Source organism: Symphalangus syndactylus, chromosome 7 (genome assembly GCF_028878055.3).
Source record: "Symphalangus syndactylus isolate Jambi chromosome 7, NHGRI_mSymSyn1-v2.1_pri, whole genome shotgun sequence".
NCBI classification, from domain to species: domain Eukaryota; kingdom Metazoa; phylum Chordata; class Mammalia; order Primates; family Hylobatidae; genus Symphalangus; species Symphalangus syndactylus.
Window position 1 is genome coordinate 36,519,966 of NC_072429.2, and position 24,640 is coordinate 36,544,605.

The 24,640-nt window shown below is 53.5% G+C and overlaps 2 protein-coding genes across 6 annotated transcripts in view; both read left to right on the plus strand.

Annotated features, from left to right (window-relative positions):
* Positions 1–3,173: 3,173 nt before the first annotated feature.
* ARSI (arylsulfatase family member I) lies at positions 3,174–9,728 on the plus strand. Its single transcript, XM_055285646.1, has 2 exons — positions 3,174–4,016; positions 7,460–9,728. Exons 1-2 carry the CDS (start codon positions 3,706–3,708, stop codon positions 8,856–8,858), a joined length of 1,710 nt encoding a protein of 569 aa, XP_055141621.1. The 5' UTR covers positions 3,174–3,705; the 3' UTR covers positions 8,859–9,728.
* A 6,543-nt stretch (positions 9,729–16,271) lies between these two features.
* The window catches only part of CAMK2A (calcium/calmodulin dependent protein kinase II alpha), a 70,221-nt gene continuing 61,852 nt past the window's right edge, over positions 16,272–24,640 (plus strand). For 3 of the 5 annotated variants that reach the window (XM_063642685.1, XM_055285647.2, XM_055285648.2), the window contains exon 1: positions 16,272–16,509. In XM_063642685.1, the coding sequence (XP_063498755.1) occupies positions 16,448–16,509 (62 nt within the window). In that variant the 5' untranslated portion in view covers positions 16,272–16,447. The remainder of the gene's footprint in view (positions 16,510–24,640) is intronic. The other 2 variants (XM_063642686.1, XM_055285649.2) reach the window with 1 other exon arrangement.

Genomic DNA, 24,640 nt, shown 5'->3' on the forward strand with positions numbered 1-24,640 from the left:
CACGAATAGCAATGAGAGACAAAGCCACAAAACCAACTAACCCAGTTTTTCACTTTTATATCTCCGCTCCCTAAAAAGTTGTCTGGGAACAAATAATTTAAAATTGTAACATTTTCAAACGGGAAAGAGCTTTCAAAGTCCTTTCATTTTGCTCCCCTCTTTTTAGTTCAGGAATCTCTTCTATTATCTCCTGGATAGACAGGCACTTTAACCCCCTTCTTGCATGGATCCAGTAATGGGAAGCTCAGTACTTTCTAAAGTCTGATTTCATCAATGGAAATCTGTGACAGGAAGTAACAAAACTACACCCCGCCACATCTGAAATGCATTTTGTAGTGTTTTAATGGGGATGTCGTTTGGGAGTTAAGGGACGAGAACACATCTGTGAGAATGGGGGGACAGATCTTTCCTGTGTGTGACATTCCTCTTGTCAATTGTCTTGGAAACAGCTGTGTTCTGAGACAGAAACTGAAAAGCCTAGTTTAGCTTGCTGGAGAGGGAACGTCTGTGTCTCTAAGCCTTAATTCTTGGGGCTGAACTTCAGACATGTTGGAGTTTTGAGAGTCTGTGTGGGTTGGGGTAGGGCTGATGGACATTGTCCCAGCGAAGAAGGCAGGTAAGCACCTTGTCTTGTAGAGAACACAAAGGGAAGATAAGTGAGCCAATCTTGAAAGCTATATGACCACGATTCACATTATACTTTGTGTTTATTCCCTCCTTGTCGTCCTTGAGCCTTTGGAAATGTCTGGTTTAAATGTTCCAGCCTGGCCTAGCTGTGTAATGGCATCATTGGAATTGCTGAGGGTCAGTATTTATTTCCCTAGAATGTTAGAGGAAGGATAGTGCTCTCTGAGGCCTCTGTGGGTTTTGGTGATTATGGAGACTCTTAAGAAAAAAGTGAGTATTGGGGAACAAGAGTTGGGCCCGAGGTCCACCCACTCCCCTCCACATGGTGATTCACCAGTCACTGCCAACCTTTTATTAAGCAGGTGGCCAGATTTCCTACAAAAGCAATCCCTTAAATTGGTCTGAAATCTGTCTTCCTGTAACTTTCACCCACAGGACTTAGTCCTTCCTCTCAAAAGCACAGAGAACAATCATAACCATTCACATTCACCAAGTGCTTACTGTGTGCTGGGCACTTTACTGAGCATTGTACTAGATCTTATATATACTATTATCCCATTTTACAGATGAAGAAATTGAGGCTAAGGGAGGTCAAATAACTTGTGCAAGGCCAGACCCCAAATGAGTGGCAGGATTTGAACTCAAATAGTCTGATAGCAGAGCCCACTGTCTTGAATTCTGAAATACTACTTGTCTCAGTGACAGCCCCGCAGAGGTCTGCCACCTGTGATCTCGCCTCCCTGGGCCTTTTTTGATCCAGGTGGAATCCCCACCCCATCCCCTTGCTGCTTCTCTTTGTGCTTGGAGTAGAAGGGAGGCAGCCCTGCCCAGTACCATTTGCCCTGGGGCAATAGAAAGAATGCAAAACCCTAGTCCACCTGACCTCTGGTGACTTGTCCCACTTCGACCCCCCAGGACAGACAGCCTTGTGGAAGCCTCTGGCAGCACCATTTTAGCAGCCTTCCCCTCAGGAGGCTGTATTTTTCCTGTCTGTCCTCAACATGTCTTCTGCCAGAACAACAAGCTCAGTTTTCCCTTCTGATAAATCTGGTCACCCTAAATATGGGGCTTTGAGCAAATGGGAGCGGCTGGCCCCACGCAGCCCTCATTTCAAAATGCAGATTCACACGGGCTGCTATTTTGGAGGTCTGGTTTCTCTCCCCACACGCAGTGGTTTTAAGTAACAGGGAAGGGATCATGACAGAATCTTGGCAGGGGAAAGATGCTGGGAGAGAAGATGCACCTGGGCAGTCTTTGCTTCCCAAAGTCCCCAAACACTGGCCCTTCAAGAAGCTGGTTGAGGGGTGGGGGGAGCGGGAAAGAGGGTCCATGGTAACATAACAGTGGGAAATACAGCTTAACCAGCCCCTCCTGCAGATCAGCAGTGTGCATGTTAAACGTTTGAAGTCCTAGCAGTAAAGAAGCCTAACTGGTTTTGTTTAGCCCAGTTTTTCCATTTAAAAATGTAGCCTAGTAAAATTTTGCAAAACAATGATGCAGAGCAGAGCTTGCAAACCACACCGATGGTCTGATATATTCCTGCGAGAGGTTTGATTTGGCCTACAAAGTGCTTCAATTTTGCTTTCAGTTAGTCACTAACATTTCACAATTAGAATAGTTCTCCTAATAGATAAAGAGGATATTCCTCTTGAAAAATCAGAAGATCTGGAAACACTGGTCCGTATTCTTGACTGACTGTGGTCAGCTGGAAGCCAGCCTGTGGTTTTTAACTTGCTGCAGCCCCTGTGTCTCCTTAGGGGAAGACAACTATCTCCTGCTCTACTCATTTATGATGCTCACCGGGTTCCAGGGTCCCCCAAGCTTGCCTTCTCTGGTGTGGAGGTTTCCTTGGGTAGGCGTTGGCCTAGGTGACCATTGGGGCCCATTCATCCGTTCATTCATGCAACATATACTGATTGAGCTTATACTGTGTGCTGCACCCTGTGGATACAAGATGGATAAAACAGCCCCTGCCCTCTGGATTCCAGCGCTGGCATTCTAAGATTCTAGTTGGGAATTGCAGAACAAGGAGGAGGGAGGGGTTGAGGAGAGGGGAGCTGGCAAGGCTACCACCAAGCTTCCTGACTTCCAGACGCGGGGGCTTGCCAAAGTGCTTGCCATTCTCCATTGCTTTCTCTACCGGCTCACCGAAGGGAGCCGCCACTCCAACAGCCACGGTGAGCCTTAGAGACATAGCCACTGACTTGCTCTGTGACTTAGACGCGTTGAGGCTCATTTCCGGGCCTCAGTTTCTCCATCTGTAGAATGACCCGGTTGGACTAGGAAATGATGGGCTTTCCTTCCAGGGCCACTCAGAGAGGCTAAGACTCCATGATCGAGGAATGTCTGACCCGGCCATTCCGGAGCTGTTCCATCGAATTCCAAGCAGCCCCACTCCCTCCTTTCCCCATCCCCGTCAGGGGCGGGCGCTGGAGCCAGCAGGCCGAGAGGGCCCGGGCTTCCCGCCCGGGAGGTGGAGCCGCTGCTCGGCGTCCCGCCCCTCCACCTGGGGCTCGGCCCGGCCAGGCAGATGTTACAACTTTTTCGAATTCTCTCCCGCCGTGTCCTCTTGACCCGCCCAACTCGTGGCTCCCTCCCCTTCCCCTCTGGGGTCCTGCCCACCTCCCTGCAGGGAGCTGGGCTGTTCTAAGGACTCCGGGTGGGGCGAGAGGCCGGGAAAGCAGAGGAGAGAGAAATTAGGAGGCGGGAGAAATCCAGGGCAAGAAGGAAGAGGGGAGTCAGAGGATGGTAGAGAGCACTTTTTGGAAGCTGCCACGCCGCGTCTCAGGCTGGCCAGGCTGAGCTGGGGAAGAAGGAGCAAAGGCGGCGCAGGGCCGGCGCTTAGGCAGCGGGAGGCAGCTCGGTGCCGGCCTGACCTCCCCAGAGCGCCCCGCTGCGGCCGAGCAGATCCGGCCCAGCCGTCCGGCAGCCAGTCCCGGGACCAGACACTGGGCCGTCATCAGGGGCGCTGAACTCCCTCGCAGCATCCGAGCCGGCGGGCCGGTGGTGCGCCCTGGGCGCGCGAGGTGGTGAGGCCCCAGGAGCCCGGCGCGCCGTGACGCGCGGGCCGGCTTGGCGATGCACACCCTCACTGGCTTCTCCCTGGTCAGCCTGCTCAGCTTCGGCTACCTCTCCTGGGACTGGGCCAAGCCGAGCCTCGTGGCCGACGGGCCCGGGGAGGCTGGCGAGCAGCCCTCGGCCGCTCCGCCCCAGCCTCCCCACATCATCTTCATCCTCACGGACGACCAAGGCTACCACGACGTGGGCTACCATGGTTCAGATATCGAGACCCCTACGCTGGACAGGCTGGCGGCCAAGGGGGTCAAGTTGGAGAATTATTACATCCAGCCCATCTGCACGCCTTCGCGGAGCCAGCTCCTCACTGGCAGGTAGGCGTGGCTCAAGGCCCCAGGGCTGGGCATCTAAACCCCAAATCAACCCAGTTTGTAGACTTCTCCTGCCAGTACCACCCCATGCTGGGATCTGGGAAATCTCCTATTGGCTGTGTAATCATTAGTAAGTCCCTTGCTCTCTCTGGACCTCAATTACCCTTCCTTTACACTGAATGGGCTTCATCATCTTTGAGGTCTCCTTGCTTTGATGTTCCAGGACACTCACATTCCACACAACATGGAGACATCTGGTCATCCCTTTGTTAGATGGCAGCCTCTGACTTTTATTGCTGCTTCTATTTATGGACCCTGAGACCCTGAGCAAGTCATTTAATTTCTCTAAGCCTCAGTTTTCTTGTCCATAAAATGGAGCAAAGAACAGTTTTCATCTGAAAAGGAGTGGCAAAGTTGGAATGAGTTGTGTGTAACCTGCTTGGCTGTCAATATATGGCAGCCTCTATGCCTCCTGAGGTATTCAGGTCCCCATACTGCTTGATGAATACTTTGGGAGAAGACCAAGGAATTAATAGGTGGAAGAGAAAGACACATAGGATACCATGACCTGTGTAGCCTTAGGGTGGTTACTTCATTTCTCTGAGCCTGTTTTTTCATCTGCAAAATCCTCCCAAGTTGGCTGGCAGCCCCAAGTAGACATGCTGCTTCCTCCACAAGGAAATGTCCACAGGCAAGGCAGCAGGATTACAGGATTAAAAGAGCAGGGAAACAGGAGGTGGGGGTATGGAAGGCAAACTCTGTCCACTTAGGAGAAAATCCTTTGGCAGTGCTGAAGCTAATTCTCCTTGGATGGGGTCCAAGGCATGCTTTCTCCCAAGTTCCACCCAAGAGCCACTAGTGTGATCTCAGGAACCAGAAGCCTTAGTCTCCGTGTTTCTTAGTCTCACTATTTCTTGGATGGGAGAAATTGGGGCAAGGACTCAGGGAGGGCCTAGTTTGGTGCCCGTGCCCAACTTCAGGGTCTGTGGGAGATAGGATTGAGAGGCCAGGTGTTTGGCAGGGGTCCTGGAGCTGGGCATCAAGTGGTGTCCTTTCTTCCTTCGATCTGGCACCCAGCGTTTAGATCCAGGAACCAGAAGGAGAACAGAAGAAAGAAGGAGGGGCATGGGGTTTGTATGGGTTGGGGTGGTGGTGCAGGATGGTGGTGTGGTGGTGAAGACCAATGTTGACCTGCAGAAGAGGGAGGAGGATTCTGCATTCCCAAGAGTTAAACACAACTTAGCATTTCTGTCGTAAGAGGTGACTTTTGGTTTAAGTAGCAGAATGAGCAGACAGCAGCAGGGCAGTGCTCCAGTCCCCTGATCTGTGAAGCTAACTGAACGTGGCTGGCCGGTGCCTGCCCTCCACCCCCTGCAGCTGGCTCCATCTCATTGATGCTTACAGCCCTCGTTAATGTTTGTTAACACATCCAGTTGTGTTTTGTGACACTGGAGAGAGGCAAAGTTTCTTATGTGACTCACTTGCAGGTGGGCTTTGGTGACTCTTAGCTGGCCCATCCGCTTTACAAGCCATCGCTCCATAGCACCCCACCTCTATGAAGACAGGCCCAGTTGGGACTCAGGGCCCTAGGGCGCTTCTCATATCAAGTCCAATAATTTATTAGCTTGATTGAGGCCTGGAGAGGCCGTTATCACCAAAAGATTTTGAGCATGACTTGAGTAGACCCGGGTTCAAAGCTTAGCTCCACTGCTTGTCAGCTGTCTGAACTTGGGTCATTGCTGCATTTTTGGGGGCCTTGGTTTTATCATCTGTAGAATGGGGGTGGTAGTAGACTTCCCTGTAGGTTTTTAAAATGAGATTTAAATGAGATAATGTATGTGTATGGAACATAGTGTTAAAAATGGCAGTAGTAGCTAATTATAGCTAACAACAATAACAGCTTTAAGATAAGGAAACCAAAACAGAGAAACTCATTCCTGTGCTCTGGTTAGAGATGTCAGGTATTCAGGGCTTGGCTTAATTTGGATGCCTGGGGGTGAGAAAAAGGTGTGGGATTTTAACATACTTGTGAAGTTCCAGGCTTCTTATTTACTCTGGGACTTTCAAGACTTGAGTAAAGGTAAGACACCATAAGCAGATCACATGGGAGCCTTGACCACAGAAGGGGGAAGATGGGATATGAATGGATAAATGAGGAATTCAGGATTTGCCTAACCATTTACTCCTGCCTCAGGGTGATAGCCTGGATCAAGGGGTCATATGAGCTCACAGGCAGGCACTTGGGAGCTGGTCTTAAAAACCTGGGAAACTAGACGAGTCTTGGAGATTTCCCATTTCAACCAACTTCTATGCAGGAGCAAACTGAGGCCCCCATGTGGGAAGAGATACGGCAGCCCAGTTTGCTGAAAAAGAGTCCCTGCTTAGACTGTGCTTGGATTTATGTTCAAGTCCTGGCTCTGTTCCTGACCACTGAGTGACCTTGGGCAAGGCCCTTCCCCTTCCCTTAAAAAGACCTTAGGTCCTTTTTAAGATGAGGTGAGTAAACTAGAGAATGAATTGGGTCCCTTCTGGCTCTAAAACCCTCTTGAGTGTCATTCATTAATTCATTCATTTCATAAATAATTGAGTGCTCTTTGAACATCACGTGGGTGCTAGGAATAGAAGGTTGAATAAAGGACAGTCCCATCACATGTCACTGGGCGCAAGAGCATGTGCAAACGAGTATAATCCCACGGCCAAGTAAGAAAACGATGGTGTGTACTAAATGCTAGCGGAACCCAGAAGGAAAAGTGACTAATTCTTTGGGAGAGTTATGAAAGACTTTATAGCATGGATAACATTTGGACTGAGCTTTGAAGAGTGAGTAAGAGTTTGCCTGGGAGAACAGGGCTTGCTCTAGGCCCCAGTGCAAGTTGATAGCTTAGAGCTTAGGGACTCTGAAGTCTGGAGCCAGACTGCTTGGGTTATAAATCCCGCTCCAACTACCAGCCATGTGTCACCGGGCAACTAATTTAATTTGCCAAGCCTCAGTTCCCTTATTTGGAAAATGGGAACAATAATATGTACCTCTGAATTTGTGGTGAGGATTTAGTAAGATAAGTCACATAAGAGACTTAGTGTAATGCCAAGCTCACAGTGAGTGCTCGGTATTAGCTATTATTATTGTCATTATTACCCTGGGTTCAACTTTTAATTCTCCAACTTCCTAGCTGTGTGATCTTGGGTGAGTGGCTTAGCCATTCTGAGCTGCAATCTCCTCATCTGTAAAATGACAATATGATCTACTTCCAGTGATTTTGAAGATTCGATGAGATAATGCATTTAGGTGCTTAGCACATTAGATAATACCTGGTGGTTACTGTTATTATTTTTGCTGGTAGTGCTGGGACCACAGCCCACCTCACAGTGGTACTGGAGACTGGATGGCCAGAGCAATGGTCTGTAGCTTACCTGTGCCTTCTGTGCCTTCCCCTCCTCCCCACCAGGTACCAGATCCACACAGGACTCCAGCATTCCATCATCCGCCCACAGCAGCCCAACTGCCTGCCCCTGGACCAGGTGACACTGCCCCAGAAGCTGCAGGAGGCAGGTTATTCCACCCATATGGTGGGCAAGTGGCACCTGGGCTTCTACCGGAAGGAGTGTCTGCCCACCCGTCGGGGCTTCGACACCTTCCTGGGCTCGCTCACGGGCAATGTGGACTATTACACCTATGACAATTGCGATGGCCCAGGCGTGTGCGGCTTCGACCTGCACGAGGGTGAGAATGTGGCCTGGGGGCTCAGCGGCCAGTACTCCACTATGCTTTATGCCCAGCGCGCCAGCCATATCCTGGCCAGCCACAGCCCTCAGCGGCCCCTCTTCCTCTATGTGGCCTTCCAGGCAGTACACACACCCCTGCAGTCCCCTCGTGAGTACCTGTACCGCTACCGCACCATGGGCAATGTGGCCCGGCGGAAGTACGCGGCCATGGTGACCTGCATGGATGAGGCTGTGCGCAACATCACCTGGGCCCTCAAGCGCTATGGTTTCTACAACAACAGTGTCATCATCTTCTCCAGTGACAATGGTGGCCAGACTTTCTCAGGGGGCAGCAACTGGCCGCTCCGAGGACGCAAGGGCACTTATTGGGAAGGTGGCGTGCGGGGCCTAGGCTTTGTCCATAGTCCCCTGCTCAAGCGAAAGCAACGGACAAGCCGGGCACTGATGCACATCACTGACTGGTACCCGACCCTGGTGGGTCTGGCAGGTGGTACCACCTCAGCAGCCGATGGGCTAGATGGCTACGATGTGTGGCCGGCCATCAGTGAGGGCCGGGCCTCACCACGCACGGAGATCCTGCACAACATTGACCCACTCTACAACCATGCCCAGCATGGCTCCCTGGAGGGCGGCTTTGGCATCTGGAACACCGCGGTGCAGGCTGCCATCCGCGTGGGTGAGTGGAAGCTGCTGACAGGAGACCCCGGCTATGGCGATTGGATCCCACCGCAGACACTGGCCACCTTCCCGGGTAGCTGGTGGAACCTGGAACGAATGGCCAGTGTCCGCCAGGCTGTGTGGCTCTTCAACATCAGTGCTGACCCTTATGAACGGGAGGACCTGGCTGGCCAGCGGCCTGATGTGGTCCGCACCCTGCTGGCTCGCCTGGCCGAATATAACCGCACAGCCATCCCGGTACGCTACCCAGCTGAGAACCCCCGGGCTCATCCTGATTTTAATGGGGGTGCCTGGGGGCCCTGGGCCAGTGATGAGGAAGAGGAGGAAGAGGAGGGGAGGGCTCGAAGCTTCTCCCGGGGTCGTCGCAAGAAAAAATGCAAGATTTGCAAGCTTCGATCCTTTTTCCGTAAACTCAACACCAGGCTGATGTCCCAACGGATCTGATGGTGGGGAGGGAGACAACTGTCCTTTAGAGGTTCTTCCCCACTGCGGCTTGGCCCTGCTCTTTCTCAGGGAGAAGCCTGTCACGTCTCCATCTACAGGGAGTTGGAGGGTGTAGAGTCCCTTGGTTGAACAGGGTGAGGAACCTGGTTAGGAGTGGGTGGGAATAAACCAGACGGGGATGCCTGTGTCTCAGTCCTGACTCCTCACTGATTTGCTCTGTGACCTCAGGTGACCCACGTGAGCTTTTGGCCTCGGTTTCCTCATCTGGAAAATGAGCTGTAATGACTTTGTGACTCTTTGGTGTGGCCCTGGAGCCTGGGGCCATGGTGGAGTTCCTGGCCGGGCTTGCCACTTGACAACTCCTTTAAAGCTTCCCCCTTGACACGGGATCCCTATGGTGGTGTTTGGGAGTTGCCTGGAGGCAACTCCGAGCCTGGCCCCCAGCTGAAGCATGGCAGTCTGGCTGCTCTCTACCGGGACCCCCGAGTGCTGTGGGTGGAGGCGCAGGGGTCGGGGGGTTGACCTTCCTGGGTCTTCACATGGCCTAGGCCAGTCCTCGGGTCAGACTGGTGTCAGGCACTGTGATGCAAAGTTCCTCTTCTGGCCCCTCCAGTACCCAGAGAAACTGGCTGGGCCATTAACTGCTGCAGCACCAAGGGTGGTAGAAAGAGCTGTGAAGAGCCCCAAACCAGTACCAAGACACCTGGGTTCTCCTGTGACCTGGGGCACTGTTCTTCCCCTCTAGGCCCTGATTTCCCCACCTGCAAGTGGGGATGCTAGCCCTGGCTCTGCCTCCTTCATGAGGCTCTGGAAGACTGGCCAAGGTTGTGGAGGAGCTTGTGCACTTGATTAAAGTGTCATAACATGGAAGTGAGGGATGCAGTGCTGTCTGACTATGAGCATGTGTGGGTGTGTGCATGTGTGTCCTGGGGGCAGGTATGAGCTCACGGTCGGCTGAGTGAACAGGAGAAGAGGTAGACAGCCTGGCTAGGAGGTGGGGGAATGGGAGTCCTGCCACAGACCCACTATGTGACCTCAGGCACATCCCTGACCCTCTCTGGGCCTCAACATCCCACTATGTTCAGTGATGATCTAAGAACACTTCCCATTTGGCCATCCTGGGCTAGTGTGCATGTGTGTGTGTTGGGGTGGAGGGCAGGCTGAGTGGTAGCAAGGAGGCCACGGGTGTTGCAGAGCCCGCCTGCCGCCTAGCGCGCCTCCATCCGCACACTGCGTTCTGCATATCTCCCTTCAGGTTCCAGTCGGCGCAGTGTGTGTAGGCGAAAGCCCTGCTGTGAATTTTGAAAATAGTTATTTTTGTCACTGGCAAAGGAGGCCTGTTAGGACTCATCAGCTTGTGGATGAGCAGGATGGGTGGGGTGGGGTGGGTGCGGTGTGTGTGGGGGTTCAGGTATTGGTTACAGAGCTCCATCCCCACTGCAGATGTGGCTGAGTCCAGGAGTGAGGGTCTGGCCTGAGGCTGCTGGGTGGAGGTGACCATTCATGCTCTAGACCCCTTCCTTCTGGCCTTATTCTTTTTACCCCTTATCACCTCCCCCAACTAGCATCTTTCCCTGCCTCTATGATGTTGATGCCCAGCTGTGTGGTGGGGCAGGAGCCAGGACAGGCAGAGGCCTCTGGATTCCAGTGACCTCCAGCATTTCAGTCTGCTCAGGAGGGAGGCTCTGAAGAAGTAAGTCACCTGTTAGGGCGGTGGCCCAGGCCTGACACACCCTGGGAGATGAGCTGTCCATAGTTCGCCCACTCCTCAGGGTACTCTAGCTCTGCTGGGTGCTTGTCCCAGCTGTGTGGGCAGGGCCTTTCCAGGGTGGCATGGAGCCAAGGCTTCCCTGCCGCTCCAGGCTTGCACGAGTTGTATGGAGGCCTCTCCCGTGCCTGCTGAGTCAGCCCTGCCCGAGGCCTACCCTCCAGCTCCAGCCCCCACTTCTCTCCCGGCACCCATGCCCTTTGGCACCACAAGTGCAGAACCATGAATGGCCCTTTCTGCTGTCCCCTAATCACCGAGGCTTACTGCCTGTGACCAACCTAAACCAAGAAAGACCTGCTGGGGAGGGGGCTGGCACCTGTTCCTGGTGCCCTGAGAAGAAGACTTGACCCCAGGTCTTGGTCCAGTCTCAAATCCAGCCCAGAGCTTGCCTAGCTGAGTCCTACCCAACCCAGCACCCAGCAAACAGCCCGGTGGCCCCACGCAAGCTTGAGCCTGCAACCTGGTCTAGAGGAGCTGGCGGCTGGCCTAGGCCTGAGATTGCTGGAGGGTCTTGGGTGCCCCAGAGCACTCAAGCACTACGATAACAGGCTCAGCCTGTGGTGACTTCTGCTCTTCCCAGCAATCAGCATGGTTCCTGCCAGCCCCCTCCCATCTCCTGTGGCCCAAGTTTCCTCCAGCCGGGGCACCTGGGTCTGGACTCTGTGCCAGGCTGCCAACTGGCACTGCCAGGCAGGTGCTCGTACCATTTGAGCACCTGTGCTGGTGGGGAGGGAATGGAGGGCAGATCAGAGGCAGCTCTGGTCCCTCGGGCCACAGATCTGGGGAAGTGGAGCCCAGAGATGCCTGGTGAGACCCCCTGTTTCTTCCTTGGCTGCACCAGATGGCAGCTGATCTGCCAGCTGTAGGAGCCAGAGCCAGGGGGCAGCCTGTCCAAGCTGGGCCCTGCCAGTGGAGTCCTGGGCTCTGGTAACCCATTCCCCAAGGGCCAAGTGATAGCCCCACACCTGGATGGAGGGCCAGTGCCCTGGGCTCCATCTTTCTCAGGAAGAAGTGGAGGTTCCCCTGGGGAGACCTCCTGCAAGCTCTTCCAGGACTCGAACTCGGGTCCTCTAACTGCAGGGAGTGCTATGCAGCCCTTGGCCCAGTAGCCATTGTCCTCTGTCCCATGGCTCTCTGCTTCACTCTCCCCTGCAAGAGTGCCTCCTGTGGGGGAGACCTCAGGGACAGTGCTGCTCCCTGATCCCTGACTTCCCCCACTTCATGTAGGCCTAGCCTTACTGCAATGAACGAACCCAGTCTCCCTCCACCCAGACCCTCAGCAGGACCATTTCTCTCTTGGCCCACTTTCCACCAATTCTGCCCCCTACGCTCACTGCCCTTAGTGGGACAGGCCCTGTGGGGACCCTTTGGATGGCACGCTTTCTGTGGTGCCTGCCCAGGCCCTGCAGGACCTTGAGGCACTTGGGCATATGTGTGTGAGCAAGTGTGTGGGCTGTGGAAGGTGGGATTTGAGTCAGCTGTCACAATTATCACTGGGGCTACAATCACCCATGCAGGAACCCAGCCCTGGTCGCTTTTCATCCCTGCTGTCTCTGTGGGGCACTGCCTGTGTTCACGTGCCAATCCCTATTCTGGCGTGTCAGGGCTGTGTTCAGCAACCTCCAGGGCTCCCACCCCTGGCGACCAGCCCATAGCATGCAGGCCTGCCTGCTCTCGAATGCCACACGCGTGTTGCAGATGGGGGCACACGTGCTGCCTCTCGTGTCTGCTTTGGCCCTGGGGAGTGGGGAGTTTGGCAGGAACAGTCCCCCTCCTGCAATCATCGGCTCATTCTCTCAGCGCCACAGAGGCACGGCTGGCTCCTCAGTGCCCGCCACCACCGGGCACAGCTGCTAGCCTCGCGGGCTCAGGGGAGGTGGTGAATTAGCAGTCATGCCTTCTCAGCAGAGTGGCTATTACCCTTAGGAAGGTGGGGGGTGCCTGTCTGAGGCAGTGGCCACACTGCTGAGCAAGGATCTGGAAGGCTCAGAGGAGTATGTGTGTGTGCTCGTGTGTAAGACTTTCAGACGGGACTTCTTCCTCTTCTCCCTCCTCTTCCTCTCTCTTCCGCCTCTCCAGCCATCTCTGTGCTATCTGGATCCTGCAGCCCTCAACTTGCCCATCCCCCAGGACCGCATGCACAGTGCAGGCCAGCAGGGGAGGGAGAGAAGGGTGACAGAAAGAGAGGGAGCTGGAAACCAGAAAGGAAGTAAAAAGGATGAGAAAGATGGAGAACCGAGAAGGAAGGATGCAAAGGAGGCAAGAGGAAAAATAAGGGAGAGGGGAAGGCAAGAGGAGAGAAGAAAGGAGAGTTGAGAGGAGAGATGGAAGTAGGGAAGAAAGAGGTGACAGGAGCGGGGCTGTGCTGGCCCTGCTCCCAGCAGCCACAGAGGCTGCTCCCGTGGTCCACATCACATACAGGGAGAGAGGTGGCCATCTTCCTGCCTCCATTCCTTCACACCTTCCTCTGAGGGACCTGATGCCAGGGCCTTCCCCACATGCTCCGCTCACTTCTGAGCATGCTCCATTTCATCAGTGGGAACGGGGAGGGGAAACAAGGGTCAGGCCAGCACCCAGCCACTCAGGACTGTCCCAGTTCAGAACATTAGAATTCCATTAATAACAGCCTCATAATCTCACAGCATAGTTGCTTTTTTGTTTTACTGTGAATTTTTAAAACAGCATCATCATTCCTTTGGCACCTGATGAGCTGGAGAGCCTTGTGGTTCCTCTCCTTCTAGCTCTAGTTCTTTGTTCTACAGAAATTGCTGCAAACTAGGCTTAGACAAGGTGATTTCCAAACCATGAGCTAAACTCCAGTGCAGACTAAGGGAACAGTGCCCTGAAGTGCCGGGACTCAAGATGATGGTGTGTGCTTCTGTGATTCAGGGAGATGTGTGTGAGGGGAGAGGACTTTTGAGTTTCTCAATTATAATTTCCCATTTATTGAGCATTTATAGTGTCAGCCACTGTGCTTGTCTCATTTAATCTACAGAACAGCCTGGAGGTAGGGAATATTATTGACCCAATTATGCAGATGAAGACACAGAGGCACAGAGAAGTTAGGATATTCATGCAATATCACATAGCCTGTAAGTTGTGGAGTCACCGTAACTACTAAGCGACACTGCCTCTCCTGTCCCTGTGCAATGACAGGTGGCCTTAGTGGTCACTAAGGGCTCTTCCGGCACTTTCTTGTGTGGAAGCCATCCCCTCCTGGGGGACAGGCTAGAGGGTCTGAGGCAGGAGGGTGGCAGTGCAGCCCTCCCCCACCTCCCCACATAGGCTTGTAGCTTGGCCACCGTGTTCTGTGCCCTGTCTGCTGCCCACCAGCTGTGCGGCCCCCAGGCATAGGCCTCTCCTCTCTGCCTCTGAATTGCAACGTTGGCGGCAGAAGCGGGAAGCATATTGTGCGCAGAAACAAAACTGAGTGGTTTTCCCTATTTCCGAAGGTGGTAATGGTGCAATTAGTGGCTAAGCCATTACCCCCCTCCTCCCTTGCTCGCTTCCCCTCTTCCCCTCTGCCGCCCTCCCTTTCTTCTCCTGGGAACAGTGACTGAATGGGAGAGATCACCCTTTATTCTCCCCTATACCCCACTCCCAGGAAGAAGGGCCGAATGGGAGGGTTATCCGGATGTCTCCAGGGGGCCCCTGCAAGTAGGGTAGTGAGTCAGGGACTTCGTGGGGTTGGAGAATACCAACAAGCAGATAACATGTCCTGCAAGTGAGAGGACTAGCAAGGCAATGTGGAGGTTCAGAGGGGGTGGGCTAGAATCCCTGAGGGTCTGGATGCCTGGATCCTTTTATCCAACCCATGCTCACTGGGGGCAGGTGCTGGCATGAAGCCTCTGCCCATCAAGCTGCGAAATGGGCCAAGGCACCCTTTTTCCTCAGTGGAGAGGGGAAGGGGTATGCAGGGTCTGAGATGCCAAGTTCAAGCTAGAGTGATGGGGTGGTCATGGGCCCACTTTAAACCTTCATTTTCCTCCTCTAGAGCCTAGAAAGAGGCCTTCTGTTTACATAGTTCCCAAAGGCCTTCACAGCCCTTAGCCCACTCCATCTCCACAGCCTTCCCCTGCAGGGCATCTTCATTCCCCTGTTGTGTAGAAAAGGAGCTGCAGGCTCAGAGAGGGTGAGTGACTTGCCCGTGATCACTTAGCTAGTAAATGTCCAAAGGCCGGGCACGGTGCCTCACACCTGTAATCCTAGCACTTTGGGAGGCTGAGGCGGGTGGATTGCCTGAGCTCAGGAGTTTGAGACCAGCCTGTGAAACATGGTGAAACCTCGTCTGTACTAAAACACAAAAAATTAGCCGGGCGTGATGGTGGGCGCCTGTAGTCCCAGCTACTCGAGAGGCTGAGGCAGGAGAATCACTTGAACCCAGGAGACGGAGGTTTCAGTGAGCTGAGATTGCACCACTGCACTCCAGCCTGGGTGACAGAGCAAGACTTTGTCTCCAAAATAAATAAATAAATAAGTAAATAATAAATGTCCAAGAATCAGAGCTCAAACTCAGATCCTTAGTCTTAAACTCCAGTCCCTTTTCTTCTTAACTCCAAGACCTTGGAGTAAGATCTTGTGGCTGTAGGTATGGCTGATGCCCTGAAGAGTTGAAGTTGGCAGGGAAGGTGCCCACAAAATTGTGGATTGAAGATTTCACGGCAGGTCTCTGGCCAGTGGCCTAGCCCTGGTAAGCCATGCCATGATCACCTCCCCACAGCCCCCTCTCGCCTTTTTTTTTTTTTTTTTTTTTTTTTTTTTTACCTTGACTGGAAGCACAAGCAGAAACTGGGACATGAGCACCAGGAGACCAGATTTCCGTGGTCCCCTTGGGGGCATGGGGTTGGGGAGAGGTTGCAGAGGAGGGCTCTTGAGGGGAGCAACTGTCACAGCTGTGAGAGGTGGGGGTGAGCAGGCAGTCAGGGCTATTCCCTCCAGAATCCTGGGGTGTGCTCTGCACTTCTGCGCCAAGCTAGAGTGCTAGTGTGATGGACAAGGTGGTAAGAGAGCTGAAAGAGCACGAGCGTAACAAGAAAGACAGAGGCAGAAGCAAAAAAAAAAAAAAAAAAAAAAAAATACAGAGGGCAACAGAGAGACAGTTACAGAGACTACAGTGATCCACAGAGAGAGAGGCATCCCTGTGAATTAGCCATCATTTCCCTGTAAACCTTAGAACCCAGCTGTTGCCAGGGCAACGGGGCAATACCTGTCTCTCTAGAGATGAAGTTGCTAGGGTAACTGCATCCTGTCATTCTTTCCTGGGGACCATCCGGAATGCGGCACCCACTGGCTGTTACCATGGCAACTGCCTTTTTGCCCCACTTAATCCCATCCCGTCTGCTATAAGGGCCCCACAGTTGGAGGTGGGGGAGGTGGGAAGAGAAAAGATCACTTGTGGACAAAGTTTGTTCTATTCCACCTCCTCCAGCCCCTCTTTGGGTCCATCACCCCAGGGGTGCTGGGTCCATCCCACCCCCAGGCCCACACAAGCTTGCAGTATTGTGTGTGGTATGGTCAGGGCGTCCGAGAGCAGGTTTCGCCGTGGAAGGCAGGCAGGTGTTGGGGAGGCAGTTACCGGGGCAACGGGAACAGGGCGTTTCGGAGGTGGTTGCCATGGGGACCTGGATGCTGACGAAGGCTCGCGAGGCTGTGAGCAGCCACAGTGCCCTGCTCAGAAGCCCCGGGCTCGTCAGTCAAACCGGTTCTCTGTTTGCACTCGGCAGCACGGGCAGGCAAGTGGTTCCTAGGTTCGGGTGCAGAGCAGCAGCGCCTCAGTCCTGGTCCCCCAGTCCCAAGCCTCACCTGCCTGCCCAGCGCCAGGATGGCCACCATCACCTGCACCCGCTTCACAGAAGAGTACCAGCTCTTCGAGGAATTGGGCAAGTGAGTTGTGACTCAGGGAGTCCTGGAGGGCATGGGGGGCGGGGAGGTCAGGGTCTCTAGCGGGGTGTGTGTGCCTGTAGTGCTTGGGGAGCATTCCTGTGTACACAGATGAAGGCAGGCTGCATGGGTTTGGGGACACCTGCCTGTGTACAGAGCATCCAGAGTCGGGCGTGGGCATGTTTGTGGGTGCACAGATGTGCCAAGCTAGCCAGGCGAGTGTGTATGTAGGGATGAAGGGTTGACAGTGTATGCCAGTGCACACACATACACACACAGTGCACACAAGTACACACAACCTGGATACACACATATTCTTAGAGACTTAGGGTTAAAAAGGGATTTTCCTAGTCAGCTGGGTCCAAAGCTGGAATTCCTTCTCTAGTTTTGCTTGAGGTGGCCATCTGCCCTCCACTTAGATACCTCCAGTGACAGAGAATTCACCAGCTCCTGGTAGTTCTTCTTGACTTTAGACACCTACAGCAACTGTACAGAGTGGCCAACTTCTCCCTCCCCACTTCCCCCTTCTCAGCTCCTGCCAGGAGTGAGGGCATCAGTACAGTAGGGGTTAATATCTGAGCATGACAGGCTTCCCGGGTGTTGGGAGGTGGGGAGGGGCAATCAGGCAAGCTGTAGCGGGGAACACTGCTGTTTCAGGGGCTAGGGCATGAAGGGTGCAGCAGCTCTGGACAAGCAAAGTTGCCCAGCCCAGAGCTCATTTTCTGCCCTGATGACTGTTGTGTAGAGAAGGATGGGAGGATGAGGAAAGAGGGGAGGCCCTTGTGGGTGGCCTAGTAGGGTGTGGAGTGTCAGGGAGGGATTCCTGGATGTCCCCAGCTGGGTTTCTGGAGGATCCTGGGATGGGTCAAGGGTTGGGTGCATTTTGGAGGCAGAGTTTGCCTTGTGGGCAAAGGAGCACCGATGCCCTGGTTGGTTTCTGTTGTGGCAGCAGGAGCATGTGGGGAGGGGCCCTGGAGGCAGGTGTGTACTGGTGTGAATTCTGAATGTGTGTGTACTAGTGTGCATTTTGAGGAGGAGTGATGTGTGTGGCTGTAAAAGGGCTTTTGAGGGAAATTGCTTGTGACACTGGGGTACGCTGGTGTGCCCTGCAAGGGTGTGCAAGCATTCATGCATGTGCACCAGGAAGAGGTGCTTCGTGTGTAAGGCCTGAAAATGCAAGTGTGCCTGGCAAGGGTGCATGTGTGTGAGTATCATAAGAGTGCTATTGGCTGGGTTGAATGAGAACAAGGGTGTAAACATGACTCATTAAATGTGCACATGTATGGCAGGTTAGAGCCGTGTGCACATAGGAAGGCACATGTGTGTGAGGTCTAGGGGTGTGTGAGGATGCTCATATGAGATGCGGACACAATGGTGTTCCTGTGAGGTCTTGATATGCACATCTACGTGAAGACTGGGGTCATGCACACAGGATGATGTACGTGTGTGTGCACATGCATGTGTGTGCATGTGTGAGGCCTGGGCTCACAGGCTTATGTGGGAGTATGGGTGTTATAGGCATGTGTGAGATCATGCTGGTGTCTGCATATGTGTGGGAGGTGGCCCTGTGACTGTATACAGGAAGGCTGCTTGCACACACACACATACACACGCTATCCTACAGGCACGCAGCACCTCCCTTGAGCACATATACCCCCATGTGTACGTGTGTTCACTCTTATGTGCAGACTTTCAGCTTTTCTGAATGTGCTTTTTTTGCGGGTAGGGGCAGGGACAAAATGTTTGGGGCTGCTCTGGAGGACTGAGGCTGTCTACAAACTTGTGCAGGGACCCCTCTCCAGGTGTTTTCCAGTGCTCACCTAGAACCCCAGAATTGCTGGGCTGCCTTTCAGGGAGTGACCAAGACTGGGTTCTGGCAGGACTGCGTCATGAGTACAGTGAGATGGAGTTGAGATGTGACTCAAGTGTTCAAAGTGAAAATAAAAGTGATGTTTTGCCCCAAGAGGAGATGGATATCATTAAGACTGGGTTTTGTGGGGGCGACTTGGCAGAGAGACCCTTCGTGAGCCTTCACAGAGAATTTCAGGGGCAAGGGAGCCCTGGTGTGGCCATGGCAGGAAAACTGAGGGTAGCAGGCATAGCTAGGCCTTGTTTAATCAATTTCAGACTTCTTCCTTCCAGAACCATGAGACTGCTCTTAACCTTTTTTAGGTCACATATTCCTTCAGGAATCTGATGAAAGTCTAAATCTACATTCCCCAGAAAAACGCACAAACCTACGAAATGTTGCATGCAATGTCAGGAGCTTGCAGGACATTGGGAAGACTGTGTATGAGCCTAAGTTTGTAGAAGCTTGTGTTGGAGACAAGGGGATAAAGTGGACTGATTCCGTACCCCTGATATCTGTGTTAAAAAGGCCAGACCACATCACTGAGGAGCCTGGGGCTCCTGCTCTGCACAGCAGCTTCAGTCTGAACATCCAGTGGTGCAGGGAGGGGCAGTGCCCTGCATGGCCATTAGGGACACAGGCTCTGTCCCTCACCACCCATAGCTCTGTGACACCAGGCAGGCTATGCTACCTCTTTACCCCCACCTGTAGTCTGGAGATAAAAAGGGCTGTGAGCATTCAGTGAGATGGTGCATGTAGAGATGCATCCTCGAGCCTGGCACACGACAGGCCCCCAGTGCCGATTGCTACCGGGGTGACTGTTGTGGTTCTCAAAGGCTGGGCAAGGCTGAAAGTGAGGAATGGGATCGGCTTGTACCTTTTGTCTGGAGTCGGCCCATCCGGGGCTGGGAGGAGGTTGACCAAACCGTGCTTCCCCCCTGGCTGGCCTCTTCTGTGGGAGGAAGCTATGAGGGTACCTGCAGGGCCCATCCTTCAGTTGATGATCCACTGTCCCTGCCAGCTGGGACACTGCAGTCACCACCCAAAAGCTGAGCCCCCATTCCAGAACCCACTTCAGATCACTAGCAGGGTGACTGGAAAAGGCAGCCAGGTTGGCCCTAAAAGGGCACATGGGAGCCTTTGGGTCTCCTTCAAGGCGTTGGGCTGCCCAGCAGGAGAGGAGGGCAAATCCCTCTGGAGGGCTTCTGGCATCCTGCCCAGTGAGGTCTGGCTCAGGACTGCAGGCCTTTGAGGAGCCTCGGGTAGGGCTGGCTATGGATGTGAGAGTAGCTGCTCTTCTCCAGCCCTGGTGGGCAGCCCTCTGGGAACCTGTGACTGTGGCCAGGGCCCCGGGCAGGGCTACTGGAGCCTGTTGATGCCACTCGACTGCAGGTTCCACTGAAGCATATGAATTCAGATGAGTCAAGAACTTGATTCCGGTCTCCTAGAAGGTTGGGGTGGGGCTGTCTCTTGGGATACAGAGATGAGCTCATCCCTCTTCCTTTGACCCAATCCTATTCTCCCTGAGAATGAGAGAAATAAAAGCCCAGACCCTAGCGGCACCGAAGCTTGCAGGAGGCATGCTGCACCAGCTCCAGGGTTCAGTGTGGACTGAAGTGGCCAGGCCAGAGCTCCCAGCATACTCAGCCTTCTCCAAAGACCTCTCTGAGAAAGGGAAGAATGCTGGTTATTGGGCAAAGGGATTGCCATGGATGCACCAGAGGGCCCAGGGAAGGGGTCACGTTCAAGGAAGTGGAAAACAAGCCTTTTTCAGCCATTGGCATTCTCCCAGCTTCTGATCCTACCCCCAGGAGAGGTTAGAAAGGCAAAAAGTTGCCCTGCAGCCTGTGTCATCACTGGGCTGTACAGGAAGGGTCTCCGAAGGAGATTTTACTTGAGAGAGGGAGAGAGAGGGAGGAAGAGAGACTAGAGAGAGAGCTCAGCCCACTCTTTTCTCTCTAGAAACAGATCTGAAATTGACTCAAGGCAGAGCTGGGGTTGGAGAAGGGGTTGCCAAGGCTGCAGTTGGCCAGCATGGTTGACGGGGAGGAGAGGGCAGCTTCCTTGACCTAAGCTCCTTCTCACCTGGGTTGATCCACGGGTGGCAGTGTGGCCCAGAGGCAACTCCCTGTACTGAGGTCCTGGGGCCTGGGTGCTCAAGTCCTCTCATGGGACCCAAGCTCTAACATCTGTAGAATGTGCTTAGCAATCCTGCCTTTCCCAGGCAGAGCTGTTGGGTGGACAATGTCACGTTGGAGACAGGACACTGGGCATCCATGTATCCAAAGACTGGGGGCCGTGCTTTTCTTCCACCTCTTATACCCTCTCCTATCCACAGCACTTTGGGGCCGGCGAGGCTTTTCATCCATGAGCTCATCTCTGAAGGAGGTGGGCAGGGCTTACTCATCCATCTTACAGATGAGGAGACCGCAGCTTGAGGAGGTGGAGAGACTGGCTCAGGGGATTATGTCCAGGTCTCCAGCACCCAGCATATGGGGGGAAGACTGCTGAGAGGGATCATGACTGGTGCCATATCTGGGGAACATCCTCCCTCTTGCCCACTAACAAGGGAAGAGGAGCAGTGGCCATGTGGGCAGGGGAACCCTGATGTTGCTGATTTTCCAATCATGATTCTGCCTCTAATTTACTGAGCCATCCTGGGTGAATCACTTGCCTTTTGTGTGCCTCTGCTTTACCATCTGTAAAATGGGGATCATAATATGTCTGGAGATGCCTGCAATGCCCCATTAGAGATGCCACCCTCTGGGACCTCCCTCTGTGGAGGGCACACATGGGAAATTGCAGACCTCCAGAACATCAGAATTGTAAGGACCGTGGAGATGCTCTGCTCATTGCATAGATGGTCCTTGCCTTGGTCTCTGGGAGCCAACACTCAGAAGTTGTTTGTCCAAGGCCACAGGAGAGACAGGGCCCAGGCTAGGGGACTAAATGATGTGCAGGGACCAGAGGCCAAAGGATGGGAAATCGAGGGGCAAGCCCTCAAGGAAAGGGTGGCAGGAACAGGGAAGGGACGAGCTTTCCTCCCTCTCCTCCAAGCCATCAAAGCGGCAGGCACGCACATGTTCTGGTGCACGCTGCAGCCCTCCGCCCCCGCGCAGCCGCCCCCACACAGGCTGAGACACAGTGACACTCTGCTGAGCCTCCCTCCCTCCCTCCCTTCCTCCCCACCTCCCTCCACAAGCACACAGTGACACTGCTGCCAGCATGCCCTGCAGTCTGGGCCATGGCCTCTCTGTGGGGTGAGGGCAGAGCCTCGGAGTGCAACACGCATCCTGTTGTTGACGCATGCGTGCTCACACACACACATGCGTCTTCACACAGCTCACGGGAGCATACACATGTACATGGACACACACACACACACACACACACTGGCTGTGACAGGGCATAGAGCACGAGTCCATCTCCCAGTGCAGGGATAGCAAGATGGTGCTAGCAGGGCTTGTCTTTCTCTGTGCTCTTCTCTCCGTCTCTCTGGTCTCACTCTGCCTCTGTCTCTGTCCCTCTTTGCTGCAGTCCCCTTCTGCATGTGAACCACCTGTGGCATTCTCTTGGAGCTTCTCTGTGGCACTGTAGGAAGCCTCCTACCCCAGGCAACCTGCTGAGTGCAGGTGCAGCCCAACCTGCTGAGACCCAGCCCAGGTCCTCTAGGTCCTCGTGTGGCATGGCTGTCTACCATGGTGTCAGGTGGGACTCTAAGGCCAATGAGACTTTCTGTGCTGGAGAAGGTTGAGGGCCTTGGTGTCTTAGGGTCATATAAGAAGAGGAACACATCTGGAATCCTTGCATCCTTTCAACAGGTATTTCCTGAGCATGTACTCTGTTCCCAGGCCTAGGTTGAGCCCAGCATGCACCACATGCAAGACTTAAGTAGTCTCTGCCCTCACAGGGCTCACAATCCAGTGCAAAGCCAACATTAATTAAACCACTTCAGAAATAATTATTTAAATGCAACTGGATAAGGGCTTTGGCCACACACAGGGAATTGTGAGCTGCAAAGAGACCACAATTAGTTGGGGTGAGGGAGGTATCAGGGAAAGTTCCCTTAGGCGGTGACATTAGGGAGCTGGAGGCTGAATAAGAGTTACCCAGAGGTTAGCTGGGCGCAGTGGTGCACGTCCTGTAGTTCCAGCTGCTCGGGAGGCTGAGGTGGGAGGACTGCTTGAGCCCCGGAGTCTGAGGATGCAATGAGCTATGATCATGCCACTGCACTCCAGCCTGGGTGACAGAGCAAGACCTTGTCTCTATCTTAAAAAAAGAGAGAAAGTAAGAGAGAGGAGGAAGAGTTAACCAGAGGGAAGAGGGTGGAAGAGTGTTCCTGAGAGTGGGAACAACTCAGACAAAAGCTCTGAGGTATGTATTTCAGTGGAGCATGTCAACCCTAGGGGGATCTGGGGTCCCATTCTCTGTCCTGTTCAGCCTGACCCCAATTTCCAGATGCTGGGTCCTAGCAGGACTATTAAAAACCTGTGGATTGTCTGGAAGAGGGGGCCAGGCAGGATGGTGAAGATCTGGAAGCTGAATCAAGTGAGAGAACACCAAGGAATTGGGGGGCTTAAGCAGACAGAAGAGACCCCTCGGGGACTATGTATCCCCCTTCCCCAACCCGTCGTGTCTGCAGAGATGTTCTGGGGCCTGAGAGGCCCTAGAGGCAGAGCTGCCGACTATGTAGAGTAACGGAGGTAGCTTTCAGCTCCACAGAAGGAAGACATTCCAATGGTCAGAACTGCTCCTGCATCCCACAGCTGGCTGCGGCCTCAGGAGCTAGTGCTCTGGCAGCAGAGATGTGCAAATTCCTACTCTCATCCACGGCCTTACCTTCCTTGCAGCCCTCCTGCCCTAGGTCCCTACCCTCATCTGGGGAGATGCTTTGCTGAAAGAATGAAGTGGGAGATGGTTTAGAGCCATGGTACCCTCAGTTCGATTCAGTATATTGGAGGGAAGAGGGCTCTGTTGTCTTACAGATGGTGAGCTAAGGCCCAGAGAGGGCGAGGGCCTTGCCCATGGTCACACAAGCCAGTGACACATGAGAACTGGACACTCCAGTGTCTGTCCACTCCAGTGTTTGGCTGTCCTACCCCTGGAGGCCTCTCTCTCTCTGACACTTGGACCCCTGAAAGCCTTTGTGTTGTATGCTCTGGACAGGGCCAGGCCATCAAAGACCGAGGAGAAAGTCACCCCTTGGCATGTCCCTTGCCTTACTGGGCTCTGGCCCTGCCTTTAAGCACTGTAAAGAGAAAATAGAATACTTTTCTGTTTTTCTTTTTGTGACCCATTCAAAAAAACCCTTGCACAGCCAAAACAAGGAATATGTTGGAACTTCTGTTGGTTCAATGTTCCCTGCAGCAAACAGATTCTTCCAGTTCCCAGCCCTTCTGTGTCCTCCATGAGACTTCTGCTGGATTGGTGTTTGGGGGCGGGGGGCAGCGCGGGACAGCTCGAGCACACTGCGTCCCTGCAGCATCTTTTAGAGTCTGGGAGTGGGTGGCTGCAGCCTCAGGCGGTCGAGAGGACGGGAGGGGTGTGGTTTCAGTAACAGGTTCTAGGATTTTCTGGCTGTATAATGCTTTGTTCTGTGGAGTTCTGCTTACAGAGCTGGGAAGAAGTGGAGAGAGTCAAGCAAAGGGGATAGTGAGCACCCAGCCCCATCTCCTCTGATCTATTTGCCATTTGAGAAGCTGCATAGCTGTGTTTTGTTTATTTATTATTAAGAAAAGGTACTGGCCAGGCGCGGTGGCTCACGCTTGTAATCCCAGCACTTTGGGAGGCCGAGGCGTGTGGATCACGAGGTCAGGAGATCAAGACCACGGTGAAACCCCGTCTCTAATAAAAATACAAAAAATTAGCCGGGCATGGTGGCGGGTGCCTGTAGTCCCAGCTACTCGGAGAGGCTGAGGCAGGAGAATGGCGTGAACCCGGGAGGCGGAGCTTGCAGTGAGCCGAGATTGCGCCACTGCACTCCAGCCTGGGTGACAGAGCGAGACTCCGTCTCAAAAAAAAAGAAAAGGTACTAATGCCTAAATGGGAAAGAAAGAAAGAGAAGGCTTAAAAATTACTTATCAACAGTTGATTTCACAGATGGGTCAGCTGAGGCCTAAAAGCTTCTCATTGTTTCTGAATGAAACTGACCCCAGCTTTTTAACGGTTTTGGGAATTAGGAGCCCTCAGAGAATCTCAAGTAAGCTGTGGGTACTCTCCACCTTCCAAAATGCACACTCACTGCAACACGCAGAATGCTGTTATTTTCCACAGGTCCTCCTACTC